This window comes from Eschscholzia californica, unplaced genomic scaffold (assembly GCF_041429995.1).
Source record: "Eschscholzia californica isolate CP2 unplaced genomic scaffold, dmEscCali1.0.p SCAF_1, whole genome shotgun sequence".
In the NCBI taxonomy this organism is placed as follows: domain Eukaryota; kingdom Viridiplantae; phylum Streptophyta; class Magnoliopsida; order Ranunculales; family Papaveraceae; genus Eschscholzia; species Eschscholzia californica.
In genome coordinates this window covers 29,340,821-29,363,931 of record NW_028238198.1, presented here as the reverse complement: position 1 = coordinate 29,363,931, position 23,111 = coordinate 29,340,821, and the positions used below count along the sequence as shown (strand labels likewise).

At 36.0% G+C, this 23,111-nt stretch overlaps 1 protein-coding gene and 2 pseudogenes across 1 annotated transcript; 1 reads left to right on the top strand and 2 right to left on the bottom strand.

Moving 5' to 3' along the window:
• The first annotated feature begins 1,078 nt into the window (after positions 1-1,078).
• LOC147565865 (uncharacterized) lies at positions 1,079-1,913 on the top strand (annotated as a pseudogene).
• A 7,484-nt stretch (positions 1,914-9,397) lies between these two features.
• On the bottom strand, positions 9,398-18,702 carry LOC147565864 (uncharacterized). The gene is made up of 11 exons (XM_086652344.1): positions 18,462-18,702; positions 18,271-18,326; positions 17,316-17,383; positions 16,336-16,407; positions 15,435-16,273; positions 11,940-12,124; positions 11,751-11,840; positions 11,567-11,689; positions 11,187-11,486; positions 11,026-11,106; positions 9,398-9,675 (listed from the first exon to the last, which is right to left on the bottom strand). The coding sequence occupies exons 5-10, from the start codon at positions 15,991-15,993 to the stop codon at positions 11,032-11,034; spliced, it is 1,332 nt and encodes a 443-aa protein (XP_086508470.1). The 5' UTR covers positions 15,994-16,273; positions 16,336-16,407; positions 17,316-17,383; positions 18,271-18,326; positions 18,462-18,702; the 3' UTR covers positions 9,398-9,675; positions 11,026-11,031.
• Positions 18,703-21,282: 2,580 nt separating this feature from the next.
• On the bottom strand, positions 21,283-22,796 carry LOC147565863 (uncharacterized; annotated as a pseudogene).
• Between the last annotated feature and the right edge of the window lie 315 nt (positions 22,797-23,111).

The window sequence follows — 23,111 nt, the reverse complement described above, 5'->3', positions numbered from 1 at the left end:
ATCAAGGGCCTCATGTTTCCTATTTCGTATGTAACTTTCGAAAAACTAATCATACTTTAACCCAATTATAAACATAATGTAAGGCGTAGCGTAGTGGTAAAGAATTTAGATCATGGATAAAAGGATAAGGGTTGGATAAAAGGATAAGGGTTTGATTCCTACCCTTTGCATTGTTTAAATTTTATTTAATTTTTTTCTAATATCCACTGTATGGGGCCCCAATTTTTAATTCCGCTTGGGGCCTCAAATATACTTGGGCCGGCCCTGGTTGCAGGTGAGTCACCACTTCAACATAAGACCGAACAAAACATCTTTGGGTTGCTCAGACCAGCTTACATGAAGGTAAAGGAAGTGTTTAGGATAATATATATAATAGCTAGGGGTTGTTTAGTAATTTGCCCTCTAAGGGCCTTTTAGTCTTTTATGTTTATTATATATTTGTTTTCTTGTAACCTAGTTCAACTAATGAAAACACTTGCCGCCATTAGAGTGTTTCCTCTCATCTTCTTCTTTTCTTTGAATATTGTTATCGATTTCTACATGGTATCAGAGCAAGGTTCTTGAAGTTTTTCTATAGTTTGAGCTAGAAGAGGGGAAAAGATGAAGGTGCGGCTACTCGGGGTTTTTGGTGAAGGCGGTTTTGGAGAACCTTCTTCAAAAAGAAGATTTAAGTTGGTCTTCAAGAGGGTTGGTGAGAATATTTAAGCTGGTTATGGTTTTTAATGTAGGCAGTTTTGGCGAGATTGGTGGGAGGCGGTTTTGATTTTGCTGGGTAGTTTTCTAAAAGGTAGTTTTGATTTTGTTGGGTAGTTTTCTTAAAGGTGGTTTTGACGGATTTAAAAAGAAGAAAACTGTAGCTGGTTGTTGGAGGAGGTTTGAGCAGTAGGGTTCGTTTGGCTGCAGCAGGAAAATTATTTTCTCCAAGGGACTGTTTGGCTGCCGCATGAAAATTATATTTGCTTCAATTTTTCTCGTTACAGATATGGTATTGTTACTTCACACTTCTTCTTCTTTTTCGTATTTCTTTAACTAGTCTTTTTGGTGTTGTTTTTCTTGGTTATATTTGCTTTCTTCGTTATATTTGGTATTGAATTGAGCAAATGGAGAGTGGAAAAGATGATTCATTGCGAGCTATTAGTGTAAGATTGAATGGTAAAACTACTCTTATTGGAGTTTTTTGATGAGAAATTTTTTGAAAGGGAAATATTTGTGGGATTACATTGATTGTACTGTTGTTAAACCAATTGATAGATCGAAAGAAAACTTTGCTGAGTTATCTAGGGTTTGGGGAGCAAACAATTCGATAATTATTACTTGGATTAATAACTCAGTAGATAACACTATTGGATATCAGTTGGCGAAATTTCAAACTTGTCGTGAGATGTGGTTTTACTTAGCAGATATGTTCCAACAATCGAACTTTGCAACACAGTATAAGTTAGAAGCTGATATTAGAAATATAGAACAGAGAGATATGAGTATTCGAGAATTTCATACTGCAATGAATGATCTTTGACATCAGTTAGTTCCTACAAAATCTGAAGAGTTGCTGGCTTGTCCTTCTTATATTGCTCGTAAGGATGAAGGTCGTTTGGTTCAGTTTTTTATGGCTTTGCGTAGTGATTTTGAATCCATTCGTATTACAATTTTTCATAGTAAGCCACTTCCCTCTATTGCTAAAGTTGTTAGTGAGCTTATGGCTGAAGAGACACGTACGTCTCAAGTACCAAACAAGGAAAGGCATTCTTCAAACACCTACTGAAACAGTGTTAGTTGTTCACTCGAAGCCAAATCAATATCGTCAGAACAAACCTTATACAAAGGTTGTTATGGATGAATGCAGCTTCTGTAAGTAAAAGGGTCATTGGAAGGCTCAATGTCCCAAGTTAATGAACAAGTCACAACAGAATTAGAGACCTCAAAAGCCTTTTCAGTATAACACTGCAGCAGTTATACCGCCATCTGACTCGTCTGGTCCTAGTGGTTCATCTTCTTCTGTGCCCAAAACTGATAATTTGGTTGATCAATGTCAAATGTTTCAGAAATTTCTTGTTATGCAGCCACATGCTATGTCCACCTCTGCTCCGCAATGCCTTTTTGGCTGCGCCGTCGTGTTAAGAATATTGTAGCAGTTGAATAGCCATTTTACATTTAGAGAAAATAATAATTATTATATATTAAACAACCAAGAGGAGCAATCAAATACTAAGCTATTTACATTTAATAAAAGAGAATTACATTTAAAAAAGAAAAATAATATTTCATTGAAGCCTGAACTATAAATAGATGTGAGAGATTGTTTTTTTCTTACAGTGAAAAGATATCAGTCTGGCAAGAGTCCTATTTATATATTTTTCGAAGTAGTTACTTTGGGAAGTTTTTCATAAAAAAACCGATCTAGAATGTGGAAGAGAGATTTTCTCCCCACTAATTTCTCATCCTCCCACGTTTTTCTACTCAACGGAAAAAGAAAATAGAAAAATATATGGGTAGTAGTTACTCTAACTAATTTTAGTTGATTTACATAGATACCCTTCTTCTTGTAGTCTATTTACATAAAAAAAAAATTATATCATCCGTCGGATGTGTTCCCAACCAAATCTCTAAAATAAAATGGACGGTCAGACTTATCGAAGTAGTTACTTTGGGAAGTTTTTCATAAAAAAACCGATCAAGAATGTGGAAGAGAGATTTTCTCCCCACTAATTTCTCATCCTCCCACGTTTTTCTACTCAACAGAAAAAGAAAATAGAGAAATATATGGGTAGTAGTTACTCTAACTAATTTTAGTTGATTTACATAGATACCCTTCTTCTTGTAGTCTATTTACATAAAAAAAATTTATATCATTCGTCGGATGTGTTCCCAACCAAATCTCTAAAATAAAATGGACGGTCAGACTTATCGAAGTAGTTACTTTGGGAAGTTTTTCATAAAAAAACCGATCAAGAATGTGGAAGAGAGATTTTCTCCCCACTAATTTCTCATCCTCCCACGTTTTTCTACTCAACATAAAAAGAAAATAGAGAAATATATGGGTAGTAGTTACTCTAACTAATTTTAGTTGATTTACATAGATACCCTTCTTCTTGTAGTCTATTTACATAAAAAAAAATTATATCATCCGTCGGATGTGTTCCCAACCAAATCTCTAAAATAAAATGGACGGTCAGACTTATCCCCTGAATAACCGACTGACCTGTTTTAATATAATAGATATCTAACCTTCCAGTCCGAACCGCTGATGGCACACCAATGTCATTAGGTGGTATTGGCTTTGTTGTCACACCTAATCTATCTCTTCAGAATGTTCTTCATGTTCCCAAACTTACTTTAAATCTTGCTTCTATTAGTCAATCGTGTGATTCTGGATGTTTAGTTTTATTTTCTTCCACTGGTTGTTATGTGCAGGATGTACAATCTCAGAAGTTGATTGGGACATGTCGTAGGCATGGGGCATTATATTTTGTAGAGGAGCTGAAAGTACCTGATCTTGCAGCTTCCACTTTTGACTTGTCATCCTTCCGTTTGAGTCCTTCTTCATTTTCTCCTAGTTTTTACTTGTGGCATTCTCGTCTTGGTCATGTTTCAGCATCTAGGTTGAAATATTTAGTGTCTACTGGTGTATTAGGAGATTTACAAGTTAAGAACATTTCTGATTGTAGTGGTTGCAAACTTGCAAAATTTTCCGCTTCACCTTTAGCTCGGAGTCTGTCTTTTCAGTTAACCCTTTTGATTTAGTTCATTCTGATGTACGAGGTCCTTCTCATGTTCCCACAAAAGGAGGTTCCCAATATTATGTTTCCTTTATTCATGATTGCACTCATTTTTGTTGGGTTTATCTTATGAAACATCGTTCTGACTTTTATGATATTTATCAACAATTTCGAGCCTTAGTTAAAACACAATATCCATCTATCATTAAGTGTTTTAGATGTGATTTAGGTAGGGAATATACTTCAAATAGGTTTCGTGAATTGCTTACTATGGACGGAACTGTTCATCAATTATCGTGTACAGATACTCCTGAGCAAAATGGTGTTGCTGAAAGGAAGCATCCACACTCGTTGAAACTGCTTGTTCTTTGATATTGACTGCCTCTGTTCCTAGTGAGTATTTGGGCGAAGCTGTTCTCACTGCGGTAAATTTAATTAACAAAATAACAACTTCTCATTGTTCAGGTTTGTCTCAATTCCAAGAATTGACAGGGCATGCCCCTGACTAATTGTCCTTAAGAGTATTCAGGTGTACTTGTTTTGTTCTTTGTCCTCGTGTTGGGCGTACCAAGTTATCTTCTCATTCTTCCATGTGTGTATTTCTTGGTTATGGTGAAGGTTGTTATCAGTGTTATGATCTAGTTGATGATGCACAAAACGTTCAGACGTTGACTAACGTCTGAAGAGTCAAGTTCCGCCACATACTGAATCATCGACGATCCGCCACATACTCCCCTAACTAGGAGGTCGATTAGAAGAAACCAACCCTGTAAAACCCTTGGCATGAACAGATCAACCCTGAGGTTTCTAAAGGAATGAGGGGGGTCTACGCAGGTTCGTTCGATGCCTTGCGTCCAGAACTGGGAAGGCAAAGCCCACCAGCAATCTACCTACTTAATCCCAGAATCTCCAAAGAAATCTCAGTCGGCTACACATCTCTAAGTGTTTAACCAAGTGTGGACTTCACGCGTCCAAGGGAGGAAACTTCTCCCCAAAGATCTATCACATCGGCAAGATATCTACGAAAGATCCTTAAACTTAAGAACTTTCATTTATCCTGGATGTAAGATAAACATAAAGGGAAAAGTTCCCTCCATGGCAAGATCAGACCTGAAGTCCACTAGGTCAACCCGGCTTAAGGGACAAGACAGATGAATCCTCGACGACCCGCCACTACTCCATTAACTGGGAGGTCGACTAGAGAAAACCAGCCCTGTAACGCCCTTGGCATGAACATATTAGACTTGGGGTTTCCAAAGGAATGAGGGGGGTCTACGTAGGTTCGGTCGATTACGCCTAGAACTAGGAAGGCAAAGCGTACCAGCAATCTACCGACTTAATCCCAGAATCTCCACAGAGATCTCAGTTGGCTACACATCTTTAAGTGTTTAAGCAAGTGTGGACTTCACGCGTCCAAGGGAGGAAACTTCTCCCCAAAGATCTATCACATCGACAGGATATCTACGAAAGATCCTTGAACTTCAGAACTTTCATTTATCCTGGATGTGAGATAAAAGGCCCCCAAATCGTCCTTCAAAGGACACGATTAGGAAACCCTAGAAGATCACCGTTAACTCTGAGTTTTCATAACTCGCCCCCAAAAGGATCAATCAATATTCATTCTTTTACTGCAAAGAATATCCTGACTGGCTTGAGCGTCGGAACGGTTTATGAACCCTTTGCAGATTTTTCCCCCTTGGGAACAGACGAACATGAGCAAGGAGAAAGAAGCAGGAGCAAGGAGCAGGAGCAGGGAACAGACGAGCAGGAGCAAGGAACGAGGAGTAGGAGGAGCAGATCTAGAACCAGAGCTGAAAGCGGATTCAGTCGATATAATCTAACCTGACTTAACAGAACATTCGACATAACGGAGGCTGTCATGCATCAACTCCTTGTTTCATGCTGATATAACGGAAGACCATTTTTTGACATCAACACTAGTTACTCATAAATTTTATGTCTCTCGTCATGTTGTATTGTTAGAGCATAAACCTTATTCTTATTCCTCCTAATGCTCCTGATGTGAATCCCTCTAACCTAATCCATATTGATCCCTTTTCTGATGTTTGTGATACTCCTACTGCTCATGTCGAACCTGTTGCACCCGATGTTACTGATGCTCCTCTCACTTGTGATGTCCCTCCAATCCCTACGGCTGACTAAGCTCCTAATGAGATTGCACATCCATCTTCTCGTTATCCTCATCGTGTTAGTAAGTCCACTAAGTTACCTGATTTTGTTTATTCTACTTTTTCTCCGTCTTTTACTTCTTTCTTAGCATCTATTTATTGTCACTCTGAGCCTTCTTCCGATAAGGAGGCAGTTGCTGATCCTCTTTAGCAAAAGGCAATGGCTGAAGAACTCTCTTCTTTGCATAAGACTGATACATGGGATTTGGTACCTTTGCCCTCTGGTAAACGTACTATTGGTTCTCGTTGGGTATACAAAGTTAAAAGTCTGATGTGTTTATTGAGCGGTACAAAGCAAAATTAGTTGCTAAGGGGTTTTCGCAGGAGTACTGGATGGACTGTGAGGAGGCTTTTGCTCCGGTTGCAAAAATGACTACTATTCGTATGCTTATTGTAGTTGTTTCGGTTCGTCAATGACATATCTCTCAAATGAATGTTAAAAATGCTTTCTTAAATGGAGATCTTCAGGAAGAAGTTTATATAACTCTCCTCTTGGTGTTTCACATAAACCTGAAGAAGTTTGTAAGCTTAAGAAAGCATTATATGGTCTCAAACAGGCAACACAAGCTTGGGTTGAGAAGTTCTCAACTGCAGTTACATCTCTTGGGTTTGCTTCTAGTAATCATGATTCAACTCTTTTTGTCAAATGTAATGTTGCAGGTCGCATTCTTTTGTCGTTGTATGTTGATGACATGATTATTACTGTTGATGGTATTGCATTTTTGAAGTTGTAGTTAGCTAGCCAATTTGAAATGAAGGATGTAGACACTCTCCGTTAATTTTTGGGGATTGAAGTAGCTTCTACCCCATAAGATTATCTTCTCTTCCAGTCCAAATACACTGCAGATGAGCGTGCTCGTATCAGTGATACTCGGACAACCGTCTCTCCAATCGAGTCTGATGCTCGTTATTCTTCTAAAGATGGTACTCCTTTAGCAGGTCCTACACTATATCGCACTATTGTTGGCAGCTCGGTTTATCTCATTATTACTCGTCTAAATTTTGCATATGTTGTGCATGTTGTTAGCCAGTTTGTGGGTTCACCTACTACAGTTTATTGGGCAGCTGTTCTTCGTATTCTGAGATATCTTCGAGGTACTTGCTTTCAAAGTCTCTTTCTTTCATCGATTTCTTCCTTGACTTTGCGAGCATATTCAGATGCATATTGAGCGAGCGATCACAAAGTTCGTAAGTCTATTACAGGTTATTGTGTATTCTCGGGTGATTTTCTTATTTCTTGGAGGAACAAGAAACAAAATGTTGTATCTAGATCATCCACTGAAGCAGAGTACCGTGCTATGACGTCTACGACAACTGAGAAAGTTTGGTTACGTGAGTTACTTGCAGACATGGGTGTTTCCATTCCAAAGCCTACTCCCTATGTGTTGTGACAATCAAAGTGTTATCCATATTGCTCACAATTCATTCTTTCACGAACGCACCAAACACATTGAGATAGATTGTCACTTTACTCGACATCATTTCACTCAAGACACCATCAGTTTGCCGTTTGTCTCATCCACTATGCAGAACGCGGACTTGTTCACCATGTCACACTCGGTTCCACGCTTTCGTTTCTTAGCTAGCAAACTCTCGATGCTTTTCAACACCGTACCGTGAGTTTAAGGGAGGGTGTTCGAATAATATATATAATAGTTAGGGGTTGTTTAGTAATTTTCCCTTTAAGGGTCTTTTATCTTTACTATATATTTGTTATCTTGTAAACCTAGTTCAACTAATGAATGTAGGATTTTCTGTAGAACTTTTAACATTAACCTAATACAGAAACATATTTGATCTTGCCCTAGATTAATCATTATCATATAATGAAGTAACAAACCAAATCATATTAGAAATATAAATAGTTACATACCTTTGTGTAGAGAGATAATCCAATAGAATAATCCAAGTCTTTTTTCCTTCTTAGTCAAAAACCAAAAGTGAATTGTAAAAGAGTCTTCACCTCTCTCACCTCTTTTATCAAAAGAAAATGGGTTTCTGATTATTGCTTGTACGGTTGAGAGGTGGGACTCCCCTTCTTTTATAAAGTCAAAAATATCTTCCAACTATCCCACCCATTAAAGGAAGTGGAGAAATAAGGGGTACACCAACCAATAGGGAACTGCCAACACACCCTAACAGTTATATTAAATTAGGAAGCAATATTAGACTTAGTCAAATAGCTTATCTCTTTCCACTTTTGCAGCAACCAAAAATCCCAATAAAAAGTAGTGTTGTATTTGACCAAAATAGGTTTATTTAATAGTAGAAGAATAAATAGATTTTGTCAAACATTTAAATAAAATATTTTACATTCTCCCACTTGGGTAATACGAACACATAGTTGTATTTTGTAAAAGTAATAGTATGGGATTTCCAATGTTTTTTAGAAAACCTGGTGGCCACCCTAAAGTTAAAACAGTATTTGCTGCGTTAGGTTAGAGATCATTCCTGATAACCTTCACCCAAATTAAAGAATACCACTAATATCGGATCATGAAGACACAATACATTCATTTTCGATGCAAAGGTCATTCCATGGTCTCAATGTTAGTACCATTCATCTTTTTGAGCCATCCTTATACTTTACGGTGGTTATTAATATGGTGTATTATGGGCTACGCAATTTGCGTTCCCGTTATTGCCCAAAATTCATGCAACCACATGTACATGTCATCTTGATATTTTACAGCATCTGCTACATGAATGACCATCACCTGATATCCAAGATGAAGGCCCTAAAAAAAACACGATGCCCTGCCATGTTCAACCCAAGTTACTTCCAGAGCTTAGATAAAACTCATTGGGCTACTAATTAAATATACTCTGCATGTGCAAATTTATTCGTAATGCAGAAAAATAATATTTATTTCAAAAGGAGAAGAAATTACAATTACTCCCACTGATAAACTCAAACAAAGGACTCTACAACTCCCATAAGTGATACAAGTTCTTTATAAACCTTAGGCGGAAGTCCTTTAGTTAATGGATCTGCAATCATAAGTTTAGTTGAAATATGTTGTATTTGACCAAAATACACTACAAAAAAAGGGCTCATTAGGGACGGACATAAACCGTCCCAAGAATGAAAAAACCGTCCCTAATAGTTTATTGGTGACGATTTGAATCTGTCCCCAAAAGCGGCGTCCCAAATAATATTGGGGACGGTTGTAGGGACGGATGGCATCTGTCCCGAAGCTATTTTGGGACAGTTTTTAACTGTCCCTAAAAATTGTGACAGGAATTTCTCCTCCTTAGCATTTGGGACAATCAATATCTGTCTCTAAAAATTTGACGGGAATTTCCTCTTTTTAGTATTTGGGACAATTAGTATATGTCCCTAAAAATTTGGCCGGAATTGCCTCTCGTTAGCATTTGGGACAGACAATATCCGTCCCTATAAGATTGGCGGCAATTTTCTACTTCATGTACTTAATATAGTTAATATTCTTCCCTACAAATGTGACTAGGAGTTTCCCATACAATAATTAGTGTATACAAGAGGGAAAATTTTACTAGAACCAATATTTAATAAATATTCACATCAAACATGTTTTGAGAAGTCCCCTGAACATATTCACAAGTCTGGACGAGAAAAAAGGTCAAACCAAAATAAGAGAATAAAGTAATACCTCTTCCATAGGAAGATAAAATTCTATTAAAAATAAACTACCCTAACTTTATCCTCCATCTTGCTTCTCACGTTGTAGGAAGATAACATATTCACATAAACTACTCTAACACCATCCCAGTAGAGCTCCATCCAATCCCTATGTCATGGACAAAAAACAAAAGACAGCGAAAGCTATTAGTTTATTCTCTTTTTCTAAATTAAGACACGGCAAATAATACAAACATATTAAAACTTCTATAAAATTGTTAAAAGAGCAAACATTCACACACAAAATCTTCTTAAAAGCGGTAGCTTCATAATAAGTTCGTGTTTACTGTTCTTGCAATCTAACGAGCATACTCTCATGGGTATTTGGAGTTCTTTTACATAATAATGTTTCATATTAGGTGTCAAGATCATGTAATACTGCATTAGTTCTAGAACAATGGTCTAATTCAGTAAAAGATAACACTGAAACGTACGGCGACGTAGCAGCAGCTGCAGCCCATTGGCCTGCTGCGACGCAACAACAGCTGCAGCCTATTGGCATGCTGCGATGCAGCAGCAGCTGCAGCCCATTGGCCTGCTGCGACGCAACACCATCCCCTTGCCCTGTTCCATAAGATTTACATTGTTGCGATTATAAAGTTGTGATAAAGTGGGCCGTGAAATTGTGGCATAAATAGCATTACCAGTCAAAGTCACTAGAACAAGTTGAGTGGACAACGTCATTGTCTAACCAGATGTATAATGGAACCACATACTTAAATGACATGTTGAGGTTAAGTTTCATGCCCCATATATTTTGGTTTCTCAACACAATCTTATTTTTATGATTATAATTATAGATATCAAACAGAACAACATATACGAAATGAAAGTTTTGTTTTAGTACAAGTAGACAGATTGTCTTCTGAAAAAGTAAGTATATGTACTATACTAATTACCTAATTGATAAATGGTTCACTCATATGCCTATTTTAGTTCTCACTTTATAATCATCAAAGATGAAGCTAATTCACTAGTTGTAGCTAAAATCAACCCTATTCTATGCAGTAAACATGTACAAGGAAATGGAAAAAGGATCAAGATACCATCATCTAATCTACCTATTGGTATGTGAGTATAGTGTCTTTGTTTTTTCAGAGAGAGATTAATTCGGATGTCCTTTAATTCATTCAAGACTTGAACAAAATGGAAACTAAAGAAGAAGAAAGTCATTGAGTTTCAATCTGGTATTAACTATTCAACAATACTACATACAACAAACAGGACAAAGTAGTAATATCCAACTATAACACTTCCGCATGCTAGGTCGCCGCTTCGCTAAAAGTGTGGAGACAATTTCAGTATCCACTTTTTTCCCTATCTTTTAAAGCATTTCTTTGAATAATTCAAGGCTTGTACAATAGTAATACATTAGGATTACTATATGTTAATAAGGTAGTGTAAATGAAGTGTGACTATTTGTGTGATAGATATTATACTACTAAGAAGAGAAGGTTACCTCATGCTAATCAGAATGTGAGGATGACCTTCGGTCGTTACGAGAACTTTCAAATGAGAAGCTAGGCGTAGAGACATGTAGCTGCAAAACGATTACATAAGTCATTAATATCAGTTGAACTGATCACTACATACTGAATTATAATTCTATTAAGAATCTACCTCCCCATCGCGAAGACGTTTAAAATAAGCCCTCATCTCATCTAATTTCGCTTTTGTGCTATTGAGTTCTTTTTTCATTTCTTCCATTTGTATCTTCAAGTTTGAAGTATCTTCGTTGCTCTTACGAAATTCAACTTTGGATGATTCTCCCCAAACTTTTTTTGGGGTGCCTTTTCCATAACACCGAATAAAACCTCTACGTTCGGGCCCCATAACCTTAGCAAATATGCTATTTGATCCATTCTTATATACAAGCAATCCTTCTTGAGTAGCTCTGGTCACTAGGTCTCTCATTTTTTCCTTCAAATATTGAAATTACTCTAAGGGTTATAGATTAGTTCGAATATGAAAGAGATAACATAAGTTAATTTTATCATTACCATATTTTCCCTTGCTTCTTCTGTGATTGGTGTACCTTCCTTCTTTGTGTAAGTTTTCATAAACACTTCTACTTGAGATGCTGGAGTACCTGATGGTATCTCTCTTTGCGGATCTTCCTCTATCTATAAAATTCATCATGTTAGTATGGAAATATATTAGAGAATAATAAATAATGATTCTCACCTCAATGGCGTGTTTTGCAAAGTTCTTCGATCCACTAGTATGACATGTTTTTAGTTTCTTCCTGTTCTCTTTATTTTTTTCTGCCTTAGCCTGTCATACAAACAAAAACAATGACGAAAACAATTCATTATCAACATTAACAATACGTACAAAAATAATAAATCATTACCGTTGTATCTCACAACTTACTACAACTTTTTCATCTGCCCAACGTTTTATCGCTTCCCTCCATGATTCCAAGGGAATTTCCTCCGGACAGTTCCTAAATCGTTCTCCGAAAGTGGAGAATGGAGTAAAATATTTCCGCTTCATTTCATATTTTTCATCCCTCCAAGCTCCATCTAACCTATCTTTCACCCATTCAATTCCATTGTCTGGAATGATAAAGTGTTTTTTAATGTTGCGGATTGCTTCTTCCTTGTTTTCTTTTGGCATCACTTTCCAACTAATCACGTGAATGGGTAAAATATTGAAATCCCTACCAATTTTTCCAACAAACGATGATAATTTCTTTGAGTTTTCCTTAACTGATTTCCCGCGATACCAAGTAATTGGTAGTGGAACAGCTATTTTCCCCACCCAATTGAATTTTGTTGCGCCTCTTCCTTTCCTATAAGTAGTTTGCTCTTCATGCTCGACCATCTACACTGGAAGGATAACATAAAAATTAGAAAGAGATAAAGATACATATCTAATAAGAATCAATACAACATTATAACATAAAATATAACTATTATCAATCAATAAGTAACTTCAAGATAAGGAAATAATTAAATATTAAGTATCAAAAAATTAATTATTATTCCACGAATTAATAACAAAATAAACATGAAGTGCATTCAAGAATCAAAGCCATCATGATCATTTATATCTTCTTCATTTAAATCTTCGTTTTCATCTTCGTCTTCTTCCTGTTCAAGTTCGCCTTCGATGTCATATTCAATTTGCTGATTTACTAGAGGAGGAACACCCTCAATTGTTTCCCCCCATCACATCCTCCCTGACCAAGTTCACATTTTCCTCCCACGAAACACCATCTCCATTTTGATTACCGAAGGGATCATAGTCAGAAGCTAGTAACTCTTCATCTTCACCCATATCAAAGGTATCTCTAGGCTTATTCTTCACGACCACATGCCAATCTGACTCTACTGAATCAAAAAACTTGTTGTGCTTGAGAAGCCAACACATATGGTTCAGTTTTTTGGGATGATGATGTATGAGTGAAATTGACAAGCGTGAATCCATGTTTGTCGACCTTTAATCCTCTGCCTGTTACATCTACCCACTCACACTTGAAAAGAACATATATACGTCCGTGAGGATATGCCACCTCTATTATATCGATCAAGAGCCCATAATAAGTTATATCTGATTCGACAGGTTGTTGGTCCTTTGAACTTGCAAAATTACAAACACTTGCAATAACTGCAACACCGTAGTTTTGTGTCTTGGAACCGTAATCCCTTTGAACGGTTTTGAAATGAAGCCCACCAACTGTGTAACCAGTGTATCTTTTTGCTGAAATAAAAGGGCCTTTAGCAAGTCCATCGTGACCTTCTACTACGGGCAGACCTGCCTCTAAATAATCTTTTATGTACTCTTTAAACCAAGCTGCAAATTCCTTTTTATGCTTCTTTTGGAGTCGATGTTTAGGCAATTTTGGGTATGTCATTCTAAGAAAATTGTTGTGTTCACTGTAAGAAAAACGATGTTAATACTAAATAACTACAGTAATTGCAACATCGAAAGTAACTTGCCTATGTTTAGTCTAAACCAACTTACTTTAATGCTGTAGAAATATTATCATCATTGAACAAGACATATTCATGTATTTGATCTCTTTCTTCTCGGCTAAGAATAAATCCTTCGACACTTCCAATATGACAGTCATCTACGTACCTAGATGGTCTGGTTAGTCGTGTCTCAACATCCTCTAAGTACCTTGTTACAAATGTCAAACATTCTTCTATCATGTATCCTTCTGCAATTGACCCTTCAGGTTGAGCCTTATTACGCACATACTTTTTTAAGGTACATAAGAATCTACATTTATAACAAGAAACTTTTTTATAACATAACTATTGACATTATTTAAAGTATAAAAAGAATAAAATATTTAGTCTAAAATAAAATACCTTTCCATCGGATACATCCAACGACAATTAACTGGGCCACCTAATTTTGCCTCGGACGCCAAATTGATCGGTAGGTGCATCATAATGTCAAAAAATGTAGGCGGAAATATCCTCTCTAGTTTGCAAATAATGAGACTAATGCGTTCCTCCAATCTTGTAAAATCTTCTGGTTTACCTACCTTTGTGCATAACTCGCGAAAGAAGGCACTTAACTCTATAATGACCGAAGAAACTTTATCCGGCAAGATATTTCGAACAGCTAAAGGTAAGAATTGTTGCATAATTACATGACAATCATGACTTTTTAAACCAATTATTTTGCCTTCCTTAACTTTTATGCATCCCGAAAAGTTTGAACAGAACCCGTCTGGCACTTTCAAACTTTTCAATACCTTGCAAAATGTTTGTTTTTCACTTTTAGTCATTGTATAACAAGCAGGGGGTATATACCATTTTTTCTTATCCACAAGACATTTTGCGTGAAGCTCAGGTTTGATCCCCAGTTGTTCCAAGTCATGTCTCACTTTCAAATTATCTTGATAACGTTTCTTTTGGCCCAAAATAGTGCCTAAAATGCTATCACATATATTCTTCTCTATATGCATGACATCTAGGTTGTGTCTAAGAAGAATAAATGGAAAATACGGCAACTCATTAAGTATGGGCAACTTCTTCCAATTATCTGGAAACCCAGATACTACTCGAGCTTTTTTTCTTTTAGGTCCATTAACTTCCTCATCTAAATTACTTTCAGAAGGAATTTTTCCAAATTGGTGTGGAATTCCTCTTAGTAGTTCTACTATTTCTATTCTTGTCAAAGGTACTGGGGCTTCTCTCATTTCGGTATTTCCATCAAAATCATTCTTCAGTCGCCGAAAGTTATGATCCATAGGCAAAAATCTACGATGGCCCATGTAACATATTTTACCCCCATTTTTTAGATATTTACTGCTTGTATCTTTACCACATGTTATGCATGCTAAGTACCCTTTTGTACTCCAACCAGAAAGCATTGCCAAGCCTGGATAATCACTAATTGTGCAAACCACTGCTGCACGCATTTTAAACATTTCCTTCCTTGCTGCGTCATAAGTATCAACCCCATCTTCCCACAATTCTATCAGTTCGTCAATGAGAGGTCTCATGAAAACATCAATATCATTTCCAGGACTCCTAGGACCAGGTATTAACAAAGACAAAATCATATGAGGTTGCTTCATGCACAACCATGGTGGTAAATTATAGGGCATTAATACCACCGGCCATGTGCTATGTACAGAACTCATATTTCCAAACGGATTGAATCCATCTGTTGCCAATGCTAGTCTAACGTTCCTGGGATCAGCAGCGAAACTCGGATATACTTGGTCAAAGTGTTTCCATGCCTCCCCATCTGTCGGATGTCTGAGAACCCCATCTTTTGTGCGGCCTTCTTCATGCCATCTCATGTCTACTGCCACTTTAGACGTCATATACAAGCATTTCAACCTAGGTTTTAACGGAAAGTGTCGCAGAATCTTTGCAGGAGTTTTTTTATGTGTAATACCGCTCTCCTTCACATATCGAGAAGCATTACACACAGTGCAATTTTCTAGATCTGAATTTTCCTTCCAAAATAACATACAGTCATTTGGGCATGCATCAATCTTCTTATAATCTAAAGCCATATCCGTAACAAGTTTTTTGGCTTGACTGAAAGTCTCTGGCAATGTACACCCTTCGGGAAATGCCTTCTTTAGCAATACAAGTATGTCTGTGAAAATTTTATTGCTAATTCCTCCAAGACATTTGAGTTGCCATAACCTAAAAAGAAATGACAACTTTGTGTAGTTTTTACAACCCGGATACAACTCAGTTTTAGTTTCCTCTAACAAACTATAAAACTGGGCGGCATCACCATCAATATGTATATTATCGGTTTCTTCTGCATCACCATCTATATCATTGCCCACATTTTGAAACCCAAATGCATCGTGCAACATACCTTCTATGTCGTCACCTCCCTCCCCATTGTTCTCATTATTATGAGTCAACACTTCGGCTTCTAAAGTAGGTGTCTGATCAGAGTTCTCACCGTGAAAATCCCACACCTTATAATTGCTCATAATTCCACGACAAATTAGATGCTCGTAAAGTAAATTTCTATCGACGTACTCTACATTAGCACAATCTATGCATGGACATTTTACAACTCTTCCATTAAAAAATCTTCCATGTGTAAAGGCATGTTCGATGAATGCCTTTACACCATCACGATATTCATTACTCGTGATGACGTTTTTGCATCCAACTCTTATCCATTTCTGAAAAAATTAACGGTTGAACACAACCACTGCTTTATCAAACAAAGAGAAATAGCGGTGCACAAAGATGAAGAAGAAATCCCTATACATAAACAAATATATTATTTCAGAAATTACGTTAAAGAGGATGATGTGAATTTTTACCTAATTAATTCCAGAAAACACGATTAAAACTCCTACGACGAAACTCTACAACTTTGAGATCCGCTACAAGTACTGCATTTGAAATCATAACTATTCAATTAATTTTTAATCAAAAAAAATGAAGCTGGTGAAGAGAAAGTCAATGTGAAGAAAGAAGCATCCAATATTGTAATCAAGTGTAACAAATAAACTTGAATCATTGTCTCATGCACCGTGATTCGTCTCAATGGTTGATCAAAGTCTCAAATTGATTTTAGTCCATTGAAGCCATACTACATACATAGAAAGTTGGTTTTTGATTATGAAGTTCTAAACTTCATTAAACGACACATTGGAAAAACTCAAAACTGAAGAACAAATAACATATATCAGATTTCAGAAGAACAAATAAAATTTCAATTCAATCACTAACCAAATTACAAAAAAGTGCATAAAATAATTTTCTTTAAACTCATCTACTTCATTACCATGTACTAACACCCTGCTGATATAGATGAACCCAAATAAGAAAAAATCAACAACAAAAATTTAGACATAGATGAACCCTACTGAACTTAATCAAGTTTCATTCATAAATAAACAATTGATGTTCGGTATGTAGTGATGGTTAAATCAGAGTTATAACCACGAATTTTTATCGATTTCTTAGTTTGGAGTTAACAAAACAACATGAAGATAACAAAAACCAGGAAGATAACAAAAAATAGTAAAACCAGGAACTTTCTATCGATTTCTTGATCAATTCAGTCTTAACATCTATTGATAGCAGTACAACATGAAGATAACAAATATACTTTGATTTCACCTAACTATAAACTTTTGATTTCTAATTTTGAAGAAGAAGAAGAAGAAGAAGAAGAACTAACCTGGAAAAATCAAATTGAATAAAATTTATGCAAAATTGAATCAGGAATTATATCATAACTAGTTAGTTGCTTACTTTGAAGAAGAAGAAAACGAATATGAAGAAGAAAGACAACCTGATCGTGGTTTTTCAAGAGTCGTGGAACTATCTGACCTGGTTATACACTGGAACTGAATTCCTTTTCTGCAAAAACGAATTAGGGTTTCATGTTAAACCAAAATATTAACTGATTTATTTGAAGAAGAAGAAGAAAAACAAGAGGATGAACATTATTCTAACATTGAAGTCTGAACTGATTTTGGGTCTATTGAAGTCAAACATACACAGACTAGTTGGTTTTCGATTATGAAGTTCTAAACTTCATTAAGCAACATATTGAAAAAGCTCAAAACTGAATTGGAAATAACATATATCAGATTTCATAAAAATAAATAAATTTCAATTCAATCACATCAACCAAATTACAAAGAAGAGCATACAATGATTCTCTTTAAACTCATCTACTTCATTACCCTGTACTAATACCCTACTGATATAGATGAACCCAAATAAGAAGAAATCAATAACAACAAAAATTTAGTTATAGAAGAACCCTACTGAACTTGATCAAGTTTGATTCATTAATAAACGATTGATGTCTGGTATGTAGTGATGGTTAAATCAGAGCTATAACCACAAATTTTTATCGATTTCTTAGTTTGAAGTTAACAAAACAACATGAAGATAATAAAAACCAAGAAGATAATAAAAACCAAGAAGATAACAAAAAAAATAGTAAAACCAGAAATTTTCTGTCGATTTCTTGATAAATTCAGTCTTAACATCTATTGATAGCAGTAGAACATGAAGACAACAAAAATACTTTGATTTCAACCACCCATAAACTCTTGATTTCTAATATTGAACAATATGAAGAAGAACAACTAACATAGAACAGTCATATTGAATGAAATTGATGGAAAATTGAATAAAACTGATGCAAAATCGAATTAAAATTGATGCAAAATTGAATCAGGAATTATTTCATAAATAGTTCAGAAGAAGAAGACAATATGAAGAAGAACAAGAACCTGGTCGTGGCAAGAGTCTGGAACAATCTGAGTTTGCTTATAACAAATTAGGTTTTCTGCAATAACAAATTGGATCAGGTATATGCATTGGCAGAACTGAAACTGTTTTCTACAATAACAAATTAGGGTTTCATCTTACTCCAAAATCTTTATTGATTTCTTTGTGGAAGAAAAAGAGGATGAACACATACCAGAGGTGCAAACCCTAGAAGTAGAATGGAACCCGCGCCCAAGAGAGAAAGATTGAAGAATCAAACAAAGGAAGAACACACCTAACGTGTAGAAGAAGGAGGAGAAATTTCCTTCTCTGCGTTGAGAAGTGCTTCCTCTTCTCTGTAATTTTTTGTTGAACCCTCTTCTCTCTGTACGTGCTAAAGAAAAGAAGAGAGAGAGAGAGAAAAAACAAAAGGAAAGAAAAGAAAAAGAAAAAAACCGAATTTTTTTAGGAAAAAAAAACGAGGGAAATTGTTTTGCGCCATTTTTTTTATTTGACCCAATTTTTGCGCCATCTTTCTAGTTGTGCCTAATAATTTGTCCCTATTGTAATTTTATCAGGGACAAATAGTAAAAATTTGTCCCTATCTTAAATATATTAGGGACAGACGTAAAAATGTATGTCCCTATTGGCCCTTTTTTTTGTAGTGATAGGTTTATTTAATAGTAGAAGAATAAATAGATTTTGTCAAACATTTAAATAAAATAATTTACATTCTCCCACTTAGTCGATACAAACACATAGTTGTATTTTGTAAAAGTAATAGTATGAGATTTCCAATGTTTTTTAGAAAACCTGGTGGCCACCCTAAAGTTAAAAAAGTATTTGCTGCATTAGTGTTTATTTAGAGATCATTCCTGATAACCTTCACCCAAATTAAAGAATACCACTAATATCAGATCATGAAGACACAATACATTCATTTTCGATGCAAAGGTCATTCCATGGTCTCAATGTTAGTACCATTAATCTTTTTGAGCCATCCTTATACTTTACGGTGGTTATTAATATGGTGTATTATGAGCTACGCAATTTGCGTTCCCGTTATTGCCCAAAATTCATGCAACCACATGTGCATGTCATCTTGATATTTTACAACATCTGCTATATGAATGACCATCACCTGATATCCAAGATGAAGGCCTTAAACAAACACGATGCCCTGCCATGTTCAACCCAAGTTACTTCCAGAGCTTAGATAAAACTCATTGGGCTACTAATTAAATATACTCTGCATGTGCAAATTTATTCGTAATGCAGAAAAATAATATTTATTTCAAAAGGAGAAGAAATTACAATTACTCCCACTGATAAACTCAAACAAAGGACTCTACAACTCCGTTAAGTGATACAAGTTCTTTATAAACCTTAGGCGGAAGTCCTTTAGTTAATGGATCTGCAATCATGAGTTTAGTTGAAATATGAGGGATGACAATGAGACCTTCTCGAACCTTATCTCTCACATAGAGATACTTGATCATGATATATTTGTTTCTCTTAGATAGATTATCAGTCTCCACAAACCTTACAACAACAGCGTTATCACAATATATTTTCATCGGTCGATGAACGGAATCTACTATAGACAACTCACAAATAAAATTCTTCAACCATACAACATGCTGAGTAGCCTCGAAACAAGCAACATATTCTGCTTCCATGGTTGACGGCGTAATTAGTGATTGTTTTGCACTCCTCCAAGATATTGCACCTCCCGCAAGCATAAAAATATATCCTAAAGTAGATTTCAGACTATCTTAGCAACCAGCAAAGTCTGAATCAATGTATCCACAAGCTTCCAAGACACCAGAAATTCTATACACGAGCATGTAATCCTTTGTTCCTTGAAGGTATCTAAAAACCTTCTTAACTGCCTTCCAGTGAATTACTCCAGGATTCTTTTGAAACCTTCCAAGCATTCCGACTATAAAACCAATGTCAGGTCTGGTACAAATCATCACATACATCAAACTGCCAACCGCTGATGCATATTCAATAGGATTAACCTGTCGCTTTTCAATCTCATTTTTCGGGAATTGTTGTTGGCTGAAAACGTCTCCCTTCACAACTGACACATCTCCTGGTGCACAATCTTCCATTCCAAATCTCTTTAGAATTTTATCAATATAAGCTCTCTGAGATAAACACAATACTCCAGCATCTCTATCCCTTTGAATTTTAATTCCAAGAACATATGACGCATCCCCCAAATCCTTCATGTCAAAGCTTTTCGATAAGAAATGCTTGGTTTCATGCAACAAATGGATGTCATTGCTGGCTAAAAGAATATCGTCCACATAAAGTACTAATAAGGTGAATCGACTCCCACTGATCTTGAGGTATATAAATCTATCCATTGGATTTTCCTTAAATCCAAAATTTGTAATTACTTGATCAAACTTCAAGTACCACTGCCTTGAGGCTTGCTTCAATCCGTAAATCGATTTTTTCAGTTTACATGCCAAGTGGTCTTTGCCCTTTTCTATAAATCCATCAGCCTGCTCCATATAAATATATTCATTTAGATCTCCATTAAGAAAAGCTGTGTTGACGTCCATTTGATGAAGTTCTAGATTAAAATGTGCTACCAATGCCATTATTACTCTGAGGGAATCTTTCTTTGAAACTGGAGAGAAAGTTTCTGAATAATTAATTCCCTCCCTTTGATTGTATCCCTTGGCCACTAGGCTAGCTTTGTACCTTTCTATATTTCCTTCTGCATCTCGTTTTGTCTTGAATACCTACTTGCACCCAACCATCTTAGCACCCTCTCGTAATGGTTTAAGTTCCCAAACGTCATTCTTATTCATGGATTCAAGTTCTTCTTTCATGGCTTCCTTTCATTCTTTCGAATGCCTACCATTCATAGCTTCTGAAAAACTTGATGGATCATCTATATCAAGAATATCTCTTGTTGCCAAATAGGTATGATAATCATAAGATATTGCTGATTTTCTTGCTCTACTCGATCTCCTCAATGGTACAGGATCATCAACAGGAGTTGCTACTTGTTCCGGCTAATTAGGTTCAGGTGCCATTTGGTCCAGCTCATCAGGTTCAGGTACGACAACTTCCATTGGTATAGCTTCATCGGTCTGTGGGAGATCAATTAAGACACCTGGTAAAACACCAATGGAGTTATCTATAACTTCTTCGAAATTTGAACTTTGATGATTCGAACTACTACTGTTTTGCTCAAGCTCCAAAAACTTAGCATTATGCGTCTCTGTAATCTGTGTTGTCCTTGTAGGGCAATAAACCTGAAACCCTTGGATCTCTCTGGATATCCAATAAAACGACATGTAACAGTTCGTGGATCTAATTTTCGAATATTTGGATTATAAAGCTTTGCCTCTGCTGGACAACCCCAAACTCGTAAATGGTTCAAACTTGGTTTTCTTCCAGTCCAAAGTTCAAATGGAGTTTTCGGCACAACTTTACTAGAAACTCTATTAAGTATGTAAACAACAGTTTTCAATGCCTCCCCCCAAAAACTTTCCGGTAAATCAGAGTGACTCATCATACTTCTAACCATATTCTGATATGTTATATTCCTCCTTTCTGCAACTCCATTTTGCTGATGAAACCCTGTAATCGAGATATGAACAGAGGAACCGGAGTCAATCCACCAAGTATTTGAAGGAACATCAATTAAATTAGCTTCAAGACAAACAAGTGCTAGGTTATTATTACCTTCTTTATTTTTCAACCAAGCCTTGTATTTGTAGCAATTCTTTTTCAGATGACCCTTTTTGTGACTGAAAAAACATTCTATCTCCTCTGGTTTTGGATTATCAGTTTTAGCCTTTGGTGCAAAAGTAGAACTCTGACTTTTTTCCAGTTTTTTGTTACTTGTCTTCTTGGCAAACCTTTTCTTAAATGGTTTCTTATCCTTGCTATGTATAGCCAAGTGTGCATATTCAGCCTTTCCCTGCTTAAGTCATTCTTCTTCCATAACACAATGGGTAATTAATTCACTCACGTCTCATTTACGATCTTGAGTATTATAATTCACCTTAAAAGTATCAAACGAACGAGGAAGAGAAGCCACAGCCAAATGCACAAGAAAATCATTTTCAAGAGGCATCCCTAACTCTCTAAGAGATAAAACTAGATTTGAAATTTTCAAAATATGTTCACGGACATTTCCTTGCCCATCATATTTGAGAGAAGTTAACTTACTTAAATGACTGTACTGTAAAGCCTTGGTTGACCCAACAAACTGTTTTTCAATCTCCCTCATTAATTCTTTTGCAATGTTCTTATTTGGGATACCTCCTCGAATAGCATCACCTAGAGAAGACTTAATAATCATAATTGACATCCTATTAGCCTTTTCCCACTTTGAATACTTCAACTTATCAGAGTCTGAAGACACGTCAGTGGGAACATCAGGCATTTCCTGAGTGAAAGCAATGTCATACTCCATCACACCCAAAACAATTTCGAGCTGAGATTTCCATTTGGTAAAGTTTGAACCATTGAGTGGCTCAATTCCAGTCAAATGACGCTGAATGATTGTTCCGTCCATAACTATTTTACCAAATATTAAATATAAGTATCTGTGTAACAACAAAATCAGTTATCATATATTTAAATTTTATTTTTCAATCATTAACAATTTAATTCAGTCTCGGGGTTAAGCCGAATTTATCAGAGTGTTACAAATGACTATGTTATAATTTATCACTCTGCAGGACAACAAATGCATCTTTAGAGCACACCTTTAGGCAGTACAATTTTATTGCAATTGTCTCCCTAATTGTGATGAAAATCACACATAGAACTAGATTTATACAACTTGATTCAATACAAACACTTTATCACCTTTAGGTAGAGGGTTATT